Source organism: Augochlora pura, chromosome 7, assembly GCF_028453695.1.
Source record: "Augochlora pura isolate Apur16 chromosome 7, APUR_v2.2.1, whole genome shotgun sequence".
NCBI lineage: Eukaryota > Metazoa > Arthropoda > Insecta > Hymenoptera > Halictidae > Augochlora > Augochlora pura.
In genome coordinates this window covers 36352918-36372436 of record NC_135778.1, presented here as the reverse complement: position 1 = coordinate 36372436, position 19519 = coordinate 36352918, and the positions used below count along the sequence as shown (strand labels likewise).

General features: G+C 31.1%; 5 protein-coding genes across 7 annotated transcripts in view; 2 read left to right on the top strand and 3 right to left on the bottom strand.

Moving 5' to 3' along the window:
* Slga (proline dehydrogenase slgA) overlaps window positions 1-4566 on the bottom strand; it is a 35537-nt gene extending 30971 nt beyond the window's left edge. Inside the window, exon 1 of the mRNA XM_078187185.1 lies at window positions 4022-4566. Within this exon, the coding sequence (XP_078043311.1) occupies window positions 4022-4327 (306 nt within the window). The 5' untranslated portion in view covers window positions 4328-4566. The remainder of the gene's footprint in view (window positions 1-4021) is intronic.
* A 1023-nt stretch (window positions 4567-5589) lies between these two features.
* LOC144472833 (uncharacterized protein F58A4.6) lies at window positions 5590-7122 on the top strand. Its single transcript, XM_078186237.1, has 3 exons — window positions 5590-6310; window positions 6383-6497; window positions 6673-7122. Exons 1-3 carry the CDS (start codon window positions 5934-5936, stop codon window positions 6967-6969), a joined length of 789 nt encoding a protein of 262 aa, XP_078042363.1. The 5' UTR covers window positions 5590-5933; the 3' UTR covers window positions 6970-7122.
* Window positions 7096-10566, bottom strand: LOC144472832 (bleomycin hydrolase). Of its 2 annotated transcripts, none has more exons than XM_078186235.1 (4): window positions 10401-10566; window positions 8734-9047; window positions 7832-8656; window positions 7096-7676 (listed from the first exon to the last, which is right to left on the bottom strand). In XM_078186235.1, exons 1-4 carry the CDS (start codon window positions 10402-10404, stop codon window positions 7461-7463), a joined length of 1359 nt encoding a protein of 452 aa, XP_078042361.1. In that variant the 5' UTR covers window positions 10405-10566; the 3' UTR covers window positions 7096-7460. The 2 variants fall into 2 exon arrangements, with proteins under 2 accessions (XP_078042361.1, XP_078042362.1); XM_078186236.1 differs by lacking the exon at window positions 10401-10566 and adding an exon at window positions 9882-9979.
* A 629-nt stretch (window positions 10567-11195) lies between these two features.
* Poldip2 (DNA polymerase delta interacting protein 2) lies at window positions 11196-13329 on the bottom strand. Its single transcript, XM_078184757.1, has 6 exons — window positions 13086-13329; window positions 12626-12781; window positions 12433-12532; window positions 12000-12341; window positions 11696-11901; window positions 11196-11613 (listed from the first exon to the last, which is right to left on the bottom strand). Exons 1-6 carry the CDS (start codon window positions 13178-13180, stop codon window positions 11502-11504), a joined length of 1011 nt encoding a protein of 336 aa, XP_078040883.1. The 5' UTR covers window positions 13181-13329; the 3' UTR covers window positions 11196-11501.
* A 325-nt stretch (window positions 13330-13654) lies between these two features.
* On the top strand, window positions 13655-18066 carry LOC144472062 (uncharacterized). Of its 2 annotated transcripts, XM_078184752.1 has the most exons (8): window positions 13655-14109; window positions 14553-14667; window positions 15333-15576; window positions 15641-16047; window positions 16127-16411; window positions 17013-17232; window positions 17355-17712; window positions 17777-18066. In XM_078184752.1, exons 1-8 carry the CDS (start codon window positions 13807-13809, stop codon window positions 17936-17938), a joined length of 2094 nt encoding a protein of 697 aa, XP_078040878.1. In that variant the 5' UTR covers window positions 13655-13806; the 3' UTR covers window positions 17939-18066. The 2 variants fall into 2 exon arrangements, with proteins under 2 accessions (XP_078040878.1, XP_078040879.1); XM_078184753.1 differs by lacking the exon at window positions 16127-16411.
* The last annotated feature ends 1453 nt before the right edge of the window (window positions 18067-19519 follow it).

The following is a 19519-nucleotide window of genomic DNA, read 5'->3' as shown; positions in this document are numbered from 1 at the left end:
ATCAAATGCGAACTCTTTGCGAACAATAACTGTTTATAATTCGTTAACACTAAAACAGTCCAGGATAGCTGTTTTCTCATTTTTTTCCTGTCAGAGTTAAGTCTCTAAACTCAAAATTATTTATTTTGCAAATAAAACTCACACATGTGCAGATTAAATTCACTGATTTCTACATATTCGTAATAAAATTTGTTATTAAATTAAAAGATAGATTTGAGATTAAAGAATTCAGTTAATTTGCGTAGGGATGGAATTGAATCGCAAGAAAATATAATCTACGAACGGATTAATTTATATTACAGAAAAATCAATATAGTCTACGAAAGTACTAATTTGGAATAAAAAAAAGGGTGAGCATGATCTAGGAAAAATTATTTTGGGAGTCTTGCTATTGATACGAAACAATATGGTATAAATGTTAGTTTCGTCTAGGGTGCGGTAGTGCTAGCGTTAAAATCAAGTTAAACAACGTCACTTGTTTATCGTAACAGTTGTCGGTGACGACATTTAGAACAGAACCCGGGCGTAATCCTGTCCTCGGACCAGAACAAAAGCCTATATAAATTAAAATCGATATAATACGTTGCGGGAAGAATGGATTACCGTGTCGCGGACGTATTCGAACTGTCATTGAATGGACGGATCAGAATAAAATTCTTCGATGTGTAAATATGCGATACAATGGGTCACGTCGAATAGAGTGATTCGGTTTGCTGAAACTCTGTCGTGTGAAACTACCTCCGATACCGTTCTCGAAGAAGCGAACATCGTCATAATGAAGAAATTCCGATCGAATATGAAAAAGGTCGTCGTTAAATCGTTATTAACCCTAGAACGCAACCCTGTAGGGTTGCCGGTGACCCCACAACATTTTTAACAAACGTGTCGACAATGATTTTGATTATTAAAATTTCATTTTGACTCGCTCGCAACACCACGATGTCAATTGCGCTGAAAAATGGAAAGGGTTAGTTCCAGGGTTAATTCTCTATTGGAGATAGAACATATGGCAGATAAAATAGGCCCGATGCGACGGTAGCGCAAGAATCGGCAAGGGACGGTAGCTTTTGTGTCAGGGTAAAATATAAGGTGCAAGGGTGAGAACACGCCGCTACAAAATCCGCCCCACCCAACGTGCCCGAACTCCGCTCAAGTACAGGGTTATCTACTCGACACGAAACCCATGTGTACAAGAACTGGTGCAAACAGCAATAGCTCCAGCGTGCAGGTCTCCGAGCATATTCGGCTCGACGACTAAGCTCGATTCCGATCGAGCCGACATAGGCAAGTCGAGACCTCCATCCACTTGGTCTCGATTCCGGCCGAGTCGGAACAAGCGAATCCGCTTAATTCTATGAGCGAAGGAAGCTCCATCCGGATCGAGTCAAAATCATCCAGATCGGTCCGATCCGAGCACGTTAATTAAATGATTACGTTCACCAACCTCGGTAGAAAGTATTTCGTTTCAATCGTGAACATAAAAGCAAGAATCGAAAAAAATTATATTTGTTGTTCTAGAAGAGGTTTACGGTTCTAGATGAACATTAAATAATTGTAACAGTTAGTCAGCCTCTAATAATTGATGGGAGCATCTTCAAATACTTTTTTCATATAATCATATAATAGATTTATCATTTATCATATAATAGAGTCGAAGTACTTGATTACTCTAACAGGAAAAATGATAAATGATCTCAGGTATTGAAACAGCAAACGTTCTACGTTTAGGGTGGGGTCTCTAGTGTTGTCATGCAAGTGTTAAGTCAATGAAACGAATATAAGCATGTGGACTATTGCAACGTTGTTACGACCGTTGAACTCATTTTCAATTAGAATATGTGGCACTTGCTTTCTTCGTGTGTGTGAGAATATCTTCGGATCTAGAACAGGAGCTTGAAAATAAGAAATTAAAATCTTATGAACAGGATACTAGTACATATGAATATGATTCATTTGGAAGACAAATGTTATTTCGCGTTCGATATTTCAGTGTCGAACTAAGTATACGACAAATAAAAATTTTCATTGCGCTGTGTAAAAACAAATACGACGAGTAGTCAATATCTCCAAGGTCTTCAAAGAAAATATTGAAATATCTTTTTGCTAATCGGGTGTAGAAATAAAATGATTTCATTTAGGAGAACCAAATTTCTTCCTTTGAATGAATAGGATTTGTTCATTTTAGCCTTCTTGCTATTTTAATGAAATGTTACTATGTAAGTATTACATTAGTTTGTGTAACATCAGTTTACGTCACTGTTAGAAACTTTACTAAAAAAAAAAATGAACACTTATACACGCATGAAACAACATATTGAAAAACATTAATTTCGTTTCTATCGGAAGAGAAATTTTTACGTTGATCCAGTCATTCCCAGGGTGTTACGTAATTGGTTACTGGTAGAAGTTTGCCACAATATTGCTAGGTCGAATCAGTGTATTAAGCATTACTAAAATCAATAACGCTGCATGCCACGTCGTCGTATCATACCATAAACCGCATACAAATCTGGATGCTTGTAATAAAATTTCATTGTCTGGTCTACGATTAAAACGAAGGAATGGTTACATCTAGTTCGAAGAAAGCAACCGATCGATTCGTGAACATCCCTAGGCTTTCCAAACAAAACACTTCTACTTATTTAATATTACATATAACTTCGAAATGTGTATACATGTGAATATTTATGCATGTATACATATATGAATTTATGTACTAGATATGTATGTATGCATGTATGTACAAACGACATATAATTATCGAGTGGAAATTATACGATAGAGATCTTTTAATAATCATATGTCTCGCACATTTACCATTCTTATCAATGTAATCCTAACGACAAGATCGTTGCTTTGATATGTACGATTTTACTAGACGATTTATTGTCGTACCAGGTATCGTACACTTTGGACGACCTATCAATAGGATGACAATTTTCCATGACTTTCAGATCATTTCGAAACTACGACAGTTTGATATACAAATGGATGCCTGTTCATCGAAGATTCTTCATATTTCCCTATTCTCGTATACAACGCGGTAAACTTCATAACGAATAAGTGAAATTAATTCTTTTCGAAAATCACTACTCTACGGATAACTGTTAAAGAGCAACATACCCCTTTGGTGGTCAATCGATTTTTTACCAAGACTTCCATTAGACTGTAGCAGAATGGAAACTATGCTCTCCCAAATTTATTTTTCGAAAGTCTTCGAACATATCTTAAGAACTAATAACTCGGTTAACATGAAATTTGACACAGAACTTGATTATACAATTGTAGCTATTTATAGTCATTGTGTTAGGATCTTTTTAAAATATTGTAATTTCTTCTTTATGGGCAAAAGATGGCTGTTTTAAAATATGCTATAAGAGAAATTGTTTTTATTCCAGAGAAAATATTGTATAGAAGTTAGAATGATTACCACTGACGTTCTCCTCGCTGAATAGCCTCAGCGATACCACTTCTCGATAGTTTTCTTGAAAAGTTGTAGGTTATACACATGAAACTATATTATTTAAGATATACATATACACATTTTGTGACAGAGAACATTTTTTGGGAAATAAGAATTTGTTTCATTTTGTCCAAGTTTTCACGATTCCAGACATACATATGTTGCCACTTGAATGAATTGGACAACGAAATCGCCAATATAAGGATAAGTTTTAACCGGTGGAAATGAAGAATGACTAAAAAGAACAAACGAAACATAGATTCTATAAACAGTTATAGTTGTCTGTTATCTCGATTCATACCGGTCACTTCACTACAGTTTCAAGAGATAAAATCTTAAGAATAACCTTCTGATGTCACCGTAACCGGAACCGCGGCGATGGACATGTTCGGACATAAAAAGTCAAACTGAATTACTCGAAAATACGTTGTGATAAAAGCAATGAAAATTATGTCGTAAATGCAGTAGAAGTAATATACACTTCTAAGAAATAATAGCGTGTAATTGACGTTGAACGTGTCCGCACAGGACGATGCAGACATCGGGCAAGGGGCTTACCTTCATATTGTTCTCGGCGATTAACTCGATCGAACATAGTTGATAAACAACGTAAGCACGTAGAAGCTCTTTGGTGGTTTTGCTTTTGAAAGCTGCTACTGGATCGTTAAACTTCAAATCCAATGGGTCGACCTGTCGTGGAGCCGGCTTCACGTCAGCAGCACCGCCGGTGTATTCACGTTCGTGCACCTGCACCAACTGCACCGATGGTTTCGTTACGTTCTCGAGAAACCCGACAGGAAGTGGCACACACTTCCTTAACTTTTTACCGGCACTGCAACGCGGCACCGTTCTCAAAAACGCCATACCTTGCCGTCGCGTGTCTAACGTAAGAAATGTCAGTAAGCAACGAGAGACGCTTTATTTCAGAAAATATGCAATAATCCAAAGGTTTAACGTTTAAGAACCCCTCTGAGAAACGAACGATCGCGAATGGCTCGATATTACACTGTGTAACGTAGAATGGTTAAATACTGTTTCTCAGTGACAAGCGGGGTAAGTCCAACCTGCGACGATCGAGTCGGGGACCCCAATACCAATAGAGGTATCTCGTCAAAGCTTAGGCCGAATCGCAAGGTGGGGTACTTGTAGACATCCAGCGACGTACGAGTCAACCGCTTACCTCGCAATAAAACTCCTTATGCCGTGAAATGTATTTGAAAGATCGACCGGAAACTGTAATTAAAAACTCTGCGAATTTTTCCAGACAGTCTCTTTTTCATTTTGTTATAAATATTACGCGGCAAACAGAATTTCAATTGTCGTACGTGGCCCCAATTACTATACCGCAACAATAGATACCAGGGCCCTGATTGGTTCGTCGCAGAGGTGTGTTCGGATTGCCGAGCGTGATTGGTCGACGAAATTTTGGGAAATGCCAATAACTGCGCCATGCTGTACCGCGCACAGTGGCGCAAAACACATTCTACATTCCCCGAACCAGATTCTCTAATTCCAATTATATGTATTCTATAATAATGTGCGCTACTTTTATTGGTGAATGGTGTTTTTGGAAAACAATAATTTAAATGCACAATTCATGATTTTTCAATTGAAGAGCATTTGCAGAATGTTGCATAAAATGAATGATTATATGGTTCTGGTTTCGTTGAGTTTCGATTTATTTGAAAGAAAAAGTGTGAGAAACATTATTATATTTTTATTTTTAAAAAATTTATATTTAATAAAGTTTCCATTATTTTAGTATTAGTGGTAATGTTATGTATATTAATATTTAATAAATACTAAAGATTTTGTGCAACAACAAATTTAAGTTACTCTGACGTAACAAAGAATTATTTATCAATTACTTGCAAAAATTATGTTTTCTACAGTAGCCAATGAAAGGACATAATTTAAATAATAGTAGCTAAATGTTCTTTTGAAGTGAAACAACATTCACAGGATCTTTTTTTCCATAGACGTTATTGTTTTTGTACAAAAAGTAGCTTCGAATACAATTTTATAATCAGAATATATCAAATTTTCAATTTAGTTAGCACATAATGTTATATATTCAGATTCTTCTTATCCCTACCATTCTCCTATCACACAATACACGATTACATACATAGGCAATTGATTTCCTAACCTAAAATCATCTAAAATCTATGAAGTAGTGACCGTTACCATCGACAGTTACGTAGTAAGATTTACGAATGTGTCAGAAATGTTAAAAATTGAAAATACATTTTGGCTGAATACTTTTAGAAAATTTGTACTGTTCTTATACGTGCTGATATAAAAATTGTAATTTAATTACTGAAAAAATACTGCTGTTCATAACAGTATTTGTGATAAATAATTATAATATGTATTATTTATATTGTTATGTTTCAATAAGTTTACCCAAAATAATAAAACAATATTGTTATGCAACTAAAAGAGCAATTATTTCGACAAAATAAGGAAAATGGATAATCCTATAAAGTTAATTATACATAGAGGAAGCACAATTTTTGACAGTGTTATTATTACATCTTATGCATTAATTAGATATGAACAAAAAGTGAAAGAGAATAGAGATACAGATCATAGGAATACCAATACAAATCAATGCAACGGACACAGAGTTATTAAAATAAATGTGATTTGTTTAAATAAGAAAGGATATAGTGCTTATGTTGTATCAGCTTATGTTACAACATTACTAAGTTCGCAAACATATCACACAGCTGCATATAAAAAATTGTTAAAATGCTCACAACACAGGGTCCCAGATGAGACAAATTCAATAGTAGTTTTAATGAAACTACGTACACCGAAGAAACAATTTTTAGATTATACAGGGTAAGGAAGTTCTAACATTATTTTAATGCTACAAAGAATAATATGTTACAGTATTCAATGTTCCTATTTTAGGAATGATAACATAACACAAATGGTTTTGGAGAGACGAGAAGTTGATCATGCTATGTCTTGGTTGTCTACTTTAGGTGGAGCATTTTCTGCTTTAGGAGATGAATATCAACACTGTGTAAGTTGAATAGCAGTTTTAATGAAATACATAAGATATGTAGATGTAACACAATGTAGAATATTGAAATATTTTTTAACCCAAATAATTATATAATTTATCTTTTCTTTTGTTTGATTAAATCAAATTGATAAAGTAAATTACATATAAAGCGGAAAATAACATTTTTATACAGGCTGAAATGGCAGGAAAAATTTCTGTAAAGCAATTGCAATTAGCAATGCGTCTTGGAGATCCACACTTGGTTGCTCGTTGTAAGTTATATGCTGCTCTAAGTTTAATCCAACAAGGTCATATAAGAATACCAAAAATAATTATAAAAAATACTTATAAATTTGCAATTAATCAAAATGATGTTCGCTTGCAAAATATGTGTCTCGGTATATGGGCTAAATTGAAATATTGTTTGAAAAAGAAAATTGATCGTATAAAATATTTTAGTATTAGATCAGTACACCACCCTGACATTTAAAATTAAGCACACCAAATTTTACATTTATGTTTGAGAGTTAATATTCGTTTCCAAAGGTTATATTTTTTTCTGAAGTTATTAACAGAGGATGTAACAGAAGGAAACAGTAAATATTATACAAAAACAAAAGATTAAATGTCTTTATTAACCATATACTTTTATGCAATTCTTATATTCTTGCAGTTTGTAACTACACAAATTCAAACCTTACGCATACATTTAAATGATTATTTCTGATTTCTAAATCTTATTAATTATATATATTTAAAGAAATACTCATTTTCAGCCCTTCGTTATACTAAACATATATAAAATACTGTATGTCAAGAATTAAAAATAACTTAAATATAAATGGAAAACAAACGAAGAGCAATACCACTATTATTAAGAAATATATGAAATTATAGATATATCGGACCCTGCATTTATTGATCTTTATAAATTAATTAAAACAATGCCAAGTTATTTGCTTATTCTTCAGTAGATCTTCATTAGCGGGCAAGAGTACCCATAGGGTCCCACGCAGGTAAGATAATAGGTTCTTGTTTATATACTTCCAAAACATCTGCAGGTACTATTTTTTTATCAATGACTATTTCAAAAACGAATTCAGAGAACCAATCTGCTGTTAGTAATTGATATCCTTTTTGACCATAGTCGTTTCCCCAAGAATTTTCTGCCCGAAACTTTTTAATTTTGCCATTCTCCTGAAAAAGAAAAAAGTCTGGTTGTAATTACTTCTACACCTTTATATTTTTTTTATAACTCATATTGAAACGTACAAACTATGTATACATACTATAAAATTTATAGACTTTCACAAACTTTCAAAGAAATTCAATATGATTAGTTATTAACTTACGTCAACCCCAACTGCAGTAAATACCATGGAATGCATCATCATAGAATCTCCGTAAATCAACCTATCTGCTTTAGTAAGATTGACTATGTCTGTTCCAAACATTAATTTTAAGTCATACGCTCTCATATCATCAATACCATGTTCACTTATTACACGTTTACTTGCATCACATCCAAACCATACAGGTTCATTTTGTTTTATACTTTCTACAACTAATTGCATTAATAATTCAGATGGTTGATTATTATATAATGTTGGTTTTCCACCTACTACATTTCCTAAATAATCTATTGTATAAAGTTTTCCATATGGATTAAATGGCCTTGGATCTGTTACTAAACATACTTTATCATCAACATTGTAATATGGTTTTACATATTTGTTATAAAACTCCAATGGCGTAATCGGTCCAATACAATTATAATTCTTCGATTCATCATAATACTCCCATGTGATTTTTTCTGGTGGAATGCCTAAACAGATACCAATTATTCGATGCAATACAGTCATTTGTTCTCGAATCTTGTCTTCTAATTTTTCGTCCGATGCCCCATTAGACACCATATCCCTGAGGACTTTACAGTATTCTCTCAATTTACTTCTTAAAATACTGTTCATTTGTGAACTAGATTCACAGCTGTAGGATTCAGGAAAGCAACGTTTAGGAACTAGACCATGACGATTTATAAGATTAACAATCATTTCCCATTGGCCTCCATCAAATAAAGGATCTTGCAATAAATATGATACTAAGCGACCATCTAGTGGTTCATTTCTCATAGCACTTTTTACAACATTATGCAAAAAATAATTGCAACGCTCAACCTATAAAATCATTAATAAATCCATAAGTAAGATATTTTTATCTTATACATAAAGTATTAATCTAGTATAATATTAACCTTATCCCAGAAAAATAGATATGATTGACTAAATTCAAACTCATCCAAATTATATTGCTTCATAAATGTAGGTCTTATAACATTTAGTATTGCAAATAACCAACATCTTCCAGAGCGTTTTTGATTCGTAATGGGTTTTCCTTCTGTTTCAATCTTATGGTTATAGACATGTTGTGATTTTTCCAGAACTCTTCGTGAAATACAAGCCTCTAAAGGATGTGTTCTTGTACATATATTTTGTGCCAATATATTGCGACTGTCTTCATAAAAATTTTCACGCAATTGAGCTAATACTTCATTTGTAAGTTCCACCACTAAATGAAGAGAACATAATGAAACATTAGTAATTTAAGGAAATTTAAGTTATTATTATTATTATTGATTTAAGTTATGATAATGTAGAGCATAATCTTTTTAATTAGTTACATTCAAGCACCATTCCCACAAGCGATAAATTTCATGAATTGAAACAAATATAAGAAAAATAATATCAACTCATTCATTTTTAATTATTCATAATATTGCTTATTATTAAAACTATCAGTGCCTGTTTTAACAGGGAGATCCTCACTGATTTCAATGACAAATATGTTGTCAAGGTCATCATTCACTAAAATATATTTCATACATGCAAAAATTCGTGTAGAAAGATGGATCAAAGGTCAATCTTGAATTTTTACACACTTTTGGTTACCATGTTGTGTATATATACATTAAATATTGACAATCAACAACTATAAAAACGAAACGTTAGGCTCAAATAATTGATCTTTTCTTCTAAAATTTTTCTTTTTGGTTTATAAGCTGCAGGATAATTAGAGAGAATTTACTGTATACAGAAACATTAACATTAGATAAGCGCCGATTATTGTCTCACGCACACAAGTTGATACGAGATATACATATACGCGGAGTTCAATGTAGTAATAGCAACAGTTTTTTGCGAATATCTTTGAAACTAAAAGCTAGCGGCGGACCCTGTTAACATATTTCAATGTCATTGTCATCGGTGATGATCACCCTATTGTATACAATCGGCAAAATTTCTAATACATTCCGCATAAGTGTGTAATATAAACATGTGCTATAAAATAAATTAACATAGAATTTTAAGACATATAAAATACGTATAGCAAATGAGAAGACACCTGTTGTTAACTGCAAACAATAACACCGTTGAACACGAATTTAAACAACGCGATCACGCTGCATAGTACTAAACCGGCTAAATAAAGTTGAATGAGATAATACAAAATTTTAAATATTATATAATTATTGTGAACTAAAATTAACATAGTATTGAAATATCAAAAACAATATGTAGTTATAATCCTGCAAAATTATACCGAACTTTAAGAATGTTATATTAAAACCTAAAGGAATTAATGAAATAATCATATTTTTACATGATAATAATAATACTGTTTGTTAACGAGAACAATTTTGTTACTAAATAGTGCGTAAATAGAAAGTATACATGCTGAAATTGCTGATAAAACCGGGAGTGACTAAACAAAATGCCTGACAGGATTCTATTGTCAGCGCAATATCAACAAAATTATATTTCCATACCTATAGATCAGTATATATAGAATGGTATAAGCATACATACGTAAAACAGAGTGACAAAAACTAAAAATATAAACGCAAGTAAAACCGTAACTCACACATCGTGTTGCACAAATTCTTTTCACTTTGACAGCAATAGGTACAATGGATTCAATACATAGTATAATTTCTACTGGTTCTACATGGACGGAACGTTAGGATAAGAGGGGTGCAAGGATACCAGGCGTCTGATCGTTGTTAGGATTACTACTCAAGACTAGTGGTGTCCATTGGTGTCCAATGGTGTCAGGGATTCTGTTCGGAACTTGCTCCAAGTGGCGGAGAGGAGACCTGACAAATGGGATTGGACAGTTCCAACGGAATTCATTGGCATTCGTCCAATCCCATTTCTGAGATTTACCATCCCTTATTGTATTGCACATTTCTTTTATTACTATAAATTTAAATAAATTAATTTCTCTTATGAATTTATGTAAATTAATGTCTCCCAAGATTTACAGATGCTACACTAAACTCCTACGTGTGTATTGATCCGTTAGGAAGACTCTATGTAAACATTTTCTTTCCTCTAGCTGACGATTCATTGCTGAGGCAGGATCCCAATTTGCACTGGATGCGCACTAAAATGGTGGGGATGTGCGAACCATCTTAGAGGATAAGTAAAGTGTACAGTAGGTTCCATTAGTTACGTCGCATTATGTGGTGTTGACCATTGTGTAACATGTACTTCCATGTTAATGCTATCCCCACTACTCTAGTCCTATTCTAAGTTACCTTGGAGAGAGCCCACGTGGGTCTCCATGGATGCGCCGTTAGCACAATCAATTTTATTGTTGAATCACTTAATCCTTTTATTATCCTATGAATAAAAGTGGTTACCCTATCTCGTGAAATATTGACAAGTATTTAAAATATTTATTTAACTAATACTAATTACAAGGAAACTGTATTTATATTATACTTTTTTCGAGCGCTTATAATTATCGACCTTTTATGTTACAACATGTTTTTAAAGAATTTTCATTTATGTGTTCCATGAGACCTACAGAATTCCTATTTATAATATTTTTAATTCATTATATCAGTCATTATCATAATCACTACTATGTAGACTAATTTAGTTTTAATAGATATTGAATTTTCAATGGAACAGAAGAATTTTATTACAATTACTTTTCATTTAATGCTGAAAGATTTAATCATGTATATATATTTGGTGAAATCGGTCGTTGTGCTTTTGATTCCAAAGAAAATGGTGGAATCCGGCAATCAAACATATGTCCATCTTCTCTTTCCATTCTGAATGTACCCCTAAAAAGTTATTGGAGTTTTAACCTAAACCTAATATTTTTTAATTGCGCATGAATATATCAAATTATCAGAGAATACATACCACATATGTCCACTTGCAGCTTGTAAACTCACATGACTACTATATTGAAAAGCAGGTGAAAGTTTGGATAAAATAGGTTCTTGACCAACTACACCTCTTCCTCTAACAGTTTCTAATGTTCCAGAAAGGCTAAATATTCTCCAGTGTCTTTCACGTAACTGTACACATTCCTCACCCAAATTCTCCAGACGGATACAATATCGCCACTATGTAATATACATTTTATGTTGTTAATGGAAACGCTTCATATTAATTTGAACCCAAATCTTTTTATATTTGCCATATTGTCCACCATAACACATACCCAATGTACAGCTGCAGTGTGGCTGCCTCTACAACCCATGTAAAATGGTATAACTGTAATACGAATATTATCGGTAGTTTCTTTATGTACTTCTGATAATTCCAGCCATGGATGATTCTTTTTCTGCCATGCCTTAAGAGTTTCTTGTGCAACAAAACATGGATCTTGATCTGGTTTATACATTAGAAATTTATCAAAAAGTTCATGTTGCAATGCTGTTTTATCATTTGTTGTATAAGGTAAGACATCTTCGTGAGCAACATAGTCCAACCCTGGTATTGCGTATAAACTACGACTACTTTCCTGATTTCCCAAAAATGTTACTGCTTCTGTTTGAGCACGCTACATACATATAAATAACATTTACTTATTGAACCTTAATAATGGATGAATAATAAATATATAAAACTTATGATTAATTTATTATACTCACTATGTATGGACAATCTCTTTGATCAATTAATACCTGATAAAATGTATGAGGTCTAGGTTTTATTGCTTTTTCTACGCCGTTAAATTCATCATCTATAATTCTAAAATAATATATTATATGAATTAGTATTATACCCTGTACCTATACTAATAAATCACCATTATTTTAATGTAAATGAATATAATAAAATTACTCCTCGCTTTTATATGGTTCATCTCTATTGTAAACCCTTGCTATCCATGGAAATAATATTACACCACGATAACCAAACACTCTATGTAATATTAGTTGACCAGTGTCATATTTTCCTTGTAATTTTGGTACCTCCAATTTTCCCACTTCAGCCAATCTATATTATAAGTATATGTATTCCATGAAATTACAATACCTTTTTCTAGTAGAATATAAAACATTTTAAAAACAATAACACAAAATTATTTGACATAAATTGCAATTATATATACATACAGCATGAACAAAACAAATCATTAATCAAAAACATTAATTATACTTAAAACTACAAACAACACATTCGGTAATGTTAAATTAATACGATTTCTAAGAGCTCATTATAAATAACCACACAATATATTTAATTACTTACTTGCAATAATTATATTAGTAATATTTAATATAAAAGAAATTTACGTCACCTGATATGTCTTACGTGATAAAAAGAAGTCGTTTTTGGTACTTTAAGAAGATACCGTTTCAATTTACAAGCAATCAAATTTCGCGCAAGTTCCATTATCTTTTATTATTGAAATCGAGTGTTTAGTTTAATTTGAATGGCATAAAAACGAAAATACATGACAGTATTTTCTTGACATTTCTTGAGATTTTGACTACGTTTTAATACGCACGTATATGTACAAACTGTTTATGCGCGTATTTATCATGTGGGTGAGTTTTCATGATACAAACATATATATATGTACTATAAAACCAGTTTCCATTGTGCACGTGTCTTAATTTAAATGGGCATACGTTCATGTGTGTTCATACGATTAAAAGTATGGATATATGTTCATAGCTATGAATGTGTTGCTAAAATGAAGATTAGCGAGAGAAATGCTGTTTTGATTGACTATTGAACATACACAATTTTACCATTGGTGAGATTATGAAACGAGACGACTTGGCTTGTCTCTGTAACTTCTTGCATGGTGCCTTTCTAATAGCAAAAACTATGGTCAATATAGTCTATGATTTACAGTATGACCGGTAGTTGTGAATTGAAAACAAAATATTAAATTTCATTAACAGAATAGACAACGTGTGATTTTAGTTCGAGTACACAAATATTTGTATATAATATTTGTTTCTACGGGATACAATTTGTACATAAGTTTATCGAATGTTATATTAAGTGAGATGAATTTGCCAACGATTCAAAGATGCATCCAGTTGCTCTGCAAAAGCAATATTAATCTTGGTACTTATAGAAAAATAACAACTTTAACCTCGTATAATCTAACGTTAACGAAACCTTCATCTCTTATAAGATTATATTTGCAACATAATTGTAATAATTTCTTACACAGTAGTAGCGTTCAATACGAAAAAAGTAAATGTGACATTAAAATAATTAATAACAGAGGTGACGTTAACTACTCTGCCCTCCAACTGAAGAAAAGACCTAAGAAAAGACCTTTTCCGAAGAATGAAGAAGTTGGTGTAAGTAATCATTAAATAATAATCGCACGAATTAATATTTTTATTTTATAATAATTCCATACGTAATTGGTTCATTGCACGTATCTTTCTCTTTCATTTTCTCTTTCTCAGTTTTCAATAAATTGTCTTACAGTACAGTATACTACCTTATATTACGCTATATTATTTGAAGTATCTCTTTTCTTAAGGGTATAGGATATCAATTACAATGTTATTGCATTCGTACGACAGAAACACGTATTCAAATATGCAACGGTTACAAATATTTAATATGTATGTATCAATATTGCAGTGATAGTTTGGGAGAGGACAGTTATGTTTAAAAGTCTGTTCTAGGAAGCAGATTGCTTTAAATTATCTATTTTTATGTTATTGTGACATAATTTTTAATATTTGGCAGCTTATTGCCTGTTGTGGTATAATACAGTATTATATGTTTATAGGAGTGGAATGTAAAAGCATTAGCTACTGCAGAAGAATATGACTTAGAAAGCTTAGTACATGGCCTTATGGAGGAGAATTTATATATACCCGATACAATCTGTACGTCAACTAGCTGTAAGTATAAAATTTCTATATATACATAAAAAATTCACCATTGGAAATATATATACAGCAAAACAATTGAATTCTGCTCTAAATGTCTGTCAAACGTAAGCCCGAATAATGTAACTTATCAAGACAATATACAGTCTTACTACACTGCTGTACTACTTCATAAAAACATATAACAATGTATTATGTAAATACTTTGTTATCAAAATGATCAAATCTTTAAAATTGTTGTCATAAATAGAAAGAGGAAGATAATAAAAGAAGATATCAAAAAATTAACATGGATTTAATACATAATTTATGCATATCGGAAAAAGAATTAGAAGAATTAATAGAAAAAGCAAAAGACTGGGCACTAATGCATGGAATGTGTATGAGGTCTAAAACAAATTTTAATAAAAATACTCTACAATTTGCACCATTTATATTGACACCGTCCCCATTTCCAAGAAAAGAGTTTGAGAATGCTTGTCAGATTCAATCAAAATTAAACTTACTTGTACATAAAGTAGCCCAAGATTTTAATTTTTTGAAAGAAACATTGGAAGAAACAATAAAAGCCGACAGTTTCACTAGAGAGTTATTTAAAATATGTGATATCATACATGCTGAAGGAGGTTCTGCACAAAAAGTATCTCTTGGTATTTTACGATCTGATTTAATGTTAGATACAAATTGTTCGACTACAGACACAAATAATATATCAATTCCCTACTGCACTTGGAAACAAGTTGAAATAAATACAATTGCTTCTGGCTTTGGTTGGTTAGGACCTGCTTCAACAAAATTACATAAATATGTGTTAACAGAACTCGGTTGTCATGAAAAAGTAGAAAATTTGCCAGAAAATAATGCATTGCAAATAATATGTTCAAGTATGATAGAAGCATGGAATATGTATAATGATAAACGGTAGGTTCACAGTTGATTGAATTTTACAGATGAAAATATTAAAAATTACTATAATTGTTTGCAGAGCAGTCATTTTATTTGTTATTGAAGACGTTCCATATAACATATGCGATCAATGCTTTCATGAATATGAAATTAACAAGCGAAATCCAAATATCAAAGTAATTCGTCGAAATTTAACACAATTAGCTGCTACAACAAAATTGGGATCCAGTAAGGAATTGATAGTAGATCATTTTATTGTAGCTGTTGTATACTATAGGTGTGGGTATAAACCTGAACAATATCATTCAAGAAAAGAATGGGAAGTAAGATTACTTATAGAGAGATCCTTAGCAATTAAATGTCCTACTATTCAATATCATTTAGTGGGAACAAAAAAAATTCAGCAGGTTCTTGCAAAGCCTGGTGTAATCAATAAATTTTTAAATAATGAAAAGCTATGTGCTGAGATTAAAGAAATATTCACTGGTAAGTGAATTATTTTTATGATACAAATAGTAATTGATTTTGTTGTTGATTATGTATTGCATTGTACTATTTTGTACAGAACATTATTCATTAGACTTTAATGAACATGGAAATGCAGCTATAGAAATGGGGATTGCAGACCCACATCGATTTGTACTCAAGCCACAGCGAGAAGGAGGCTGCAATAACAAATATGGATTAGATATAAAATACTTTTTAGAATCTGTAAAATACAAACAAGATAGGGTAGCTTGGGTACTTATGGACAAAATCTATCCTCCAGTTCATAAAAATTATATGATTAGACCAGAGATCAATGCAATTATAAAACCTCAAGAATTAGTTTCTGAGCTAGGAATATTTGGTATAATTATTGCTGATGAAAATAATGTGTATGTCAATAAACAAGGTGGTCACATGTTAAGAACTAAGTTAGCTACTGCTAATGAAGGTGGGGTAGCAACAGGATTAGGTGCTTGTGATAGTCCGTTCCTAGTAGATTAAGACATACATGTTCCTAAAATTCTTGTCAATTAACAATGTAAATTAAAATCAATATTTAATCTTTTTGCAACATACCTCTATAATGAATTATAATCTATTTTCATTTATTCATTAACATCTTGTATTTGATTACTCTAATCACTTATATTACTGAGATTTTTATATTTTACTTATTTCTTAGGCTGATTATTGCTATTGCTATTGCTATTGTAGTTTATTTTTAGTCGGGTGCTTGCGACTTATAAGTTGAAGTTGTAATTGTTTGTTCTTCTTGTAGTATAGTACACTGTGTATAATACATATATATATATATATAGTATGTTTTCAAACATAAAACTATAAAATAATATACATAATTATATAACTGAAGTGCAAATAAAATTTTGAAATATGTACAAATTAAAATGAGTGGTGTAATGTTAAATAAATAATTAATTATTTATTATGCATTACATTTGCAGCTTTACCAGATGTTATACATGCAACAGCAAAGTATGAAATAGAGTTGGAACCAAGAGAAATATTCTTTTTTCGGGAAGGCACTGTAGTGATGTGGAATGTCACAGATCTTGAATATGGAAATATATTAAAGTTTTTAAAAAATTATGAAGAGAATCCTTATACAGACGTCATAATCGAAGCAGAAAGAGAATTAATGACATATGCTTATACAGATAGTGGGTAAAAAGATTTATATGCTTTAAGAATGTATCATAAAACAGTATTTTTCTTTATATTTAACTTATTTTTTCATTTGCAGTTAATACACACATTCATATATTGTTTTATATAATTTTTTGCAGGAAACAAAGTCACATTAAAAATGGAAATATTATGTTAGCACTGGCTGCAACAAATCTAGATAAATATACATTTTCAAATGCAATTGCTCAATCAGTAAAGCTGGGTATATGGGAAACATCATTAGATAATTATATAGACTCCATAGAACTCGTCACTGAGGACTTAAAATTTGGCAGAAAGCTTAGAATAAGTCAACAAGAAGTATTAAAAAAACAGGGAGAACTATTCGCGTTGAGACATTCAATCAATTTAAGTTCGGATTTGTTAGATACTCCTGACTTCTACTGGGAAAGAGACGATTTAGAAATTTTGTATCAACACACGTGTTCATATTTTAATATTACAAAACGTACAAGAGTAAGTATATTTTTGAGTTTTTAATTGTTAACAAATTGTTATTTTATCCAATTTTATACCACAGGTTATTAATGAGAAAATAAATCATTGTGTGGAACTTGTTGGAATTCTATCTTCGCATTTAAGCGACCGTCATCATATTCGTTTAGAATGGATGATTATTATCCTTATTATGGTTGAAGTTGGGTTTGAAACAATACACTACATCGACAGATATTTAACTTAACAATATATATGAAATAATTTAAATTATCTATTATGTATATTGTGCACATTTATAAAAGTGTAAATAAACGTTAAAAATTAAATTAGATATATAACATTTTTAATTTTAACGTAATATAATAAAATAAGTACATTAGATATCATTATTTCTTATTTGTTACTTAACTACTTGTTTGCATTTTTAAATAAAAACCTTTGTCTTTTTAATTAAAATTCCCTTCTTTTTAAAATACGTAAGAACTCATTAAAATTTACATGAAATTGAAAATCTACGATTTAAAGGCTTAAAATAATTATAATTGACTGTGTTTCCTTTCATCTCTGACGTGTATATGTATGTATACATAAGATACAAGCAACGCAAACGGCTACAAAGCATAGCACGTCAATAATTGCAATATAGGACAAGGACATACATTTTCCTCAACACAGAGTTTCTGATTATGTTTACGATTATTAACATAGAATTGTAATAATTGACGAGAAATTAATTACGTTTTTATTTATAAAAAAAAACAACATTTCATTTCAATTATTTCTATTTTGGATTTTCACGTAATTCGTTTATGCTTCAACTTTTATTGAATTTGTGTATGTAATATTTGTTTTAAATATATCATTCATCATAAATGTCTCACGTCAAAAGTAAACAATATATTTATACCAAGTCTAGTTTTATAGATATACACGTAACTAAATAATAATCTAAATAACTAAATTATGAATTATTGTGGCGGAAATAATCAGAAATATTGAGATTTTTAAAAACGATTTGGGAGACCGGTTTTAAGAATTCATTATCGATAATAATTACATATATATACGATAATTTTTTAATCATATGAGGTAAAGTATGTATTAATTTAATATCATAAATAAAAGTTCACCAGAATTTTCTAACGAATATGAACGTATAATATTTACACATCTGAATCACTAATATTTGTTCTTATTGTTGGTATGAGTTGATAGATGAATGAATTAAAACGTGAGTAAGGGAGGCAGGATGCGAGAGAGATAGTTTAACAAGCCAAGTCCCTTTTCGTAGCCGGAAGTCTGAAAATAAAATAAATATTCTTTTCTATTAATATATGTATATGTACAACATTGTTCCTTAAATCATCCGTTTACTTTAATATTTTCTTATTTTGTGTCCTAATTGATTATGTAATCCACACAATAGTTCTTTAAAAAAAACAACACAAGATTAAGAGATTATTTATTATAAGAGAAATATGAAATAAAATGTTACTTCATTCGAAGCAAGAGAAAGATCATTTCTATGTGGAAATAATTGCAATAACATTAGTCGATAAAATTTTTAACATACATTTAAATTACCGAGATCTATAAAACACATACTATGTTTCATTACGGAGTCAGATAACAAAGTTTAGAAACGCAATCTCTTCATTTGGTTTTGTTGCTTCAACTAATTGCAATTTTTCAAATATTATTTTACATATTCTCTAGTAAACGAGTTATTCGGATATCTGAAAAAAATCCAAGTCGTTTGGTCGAATTTAAAAAAAAATTATTCGTTTTTAAGAGGCGTACATTGACCTTTGCTCGCCGCTGCGTT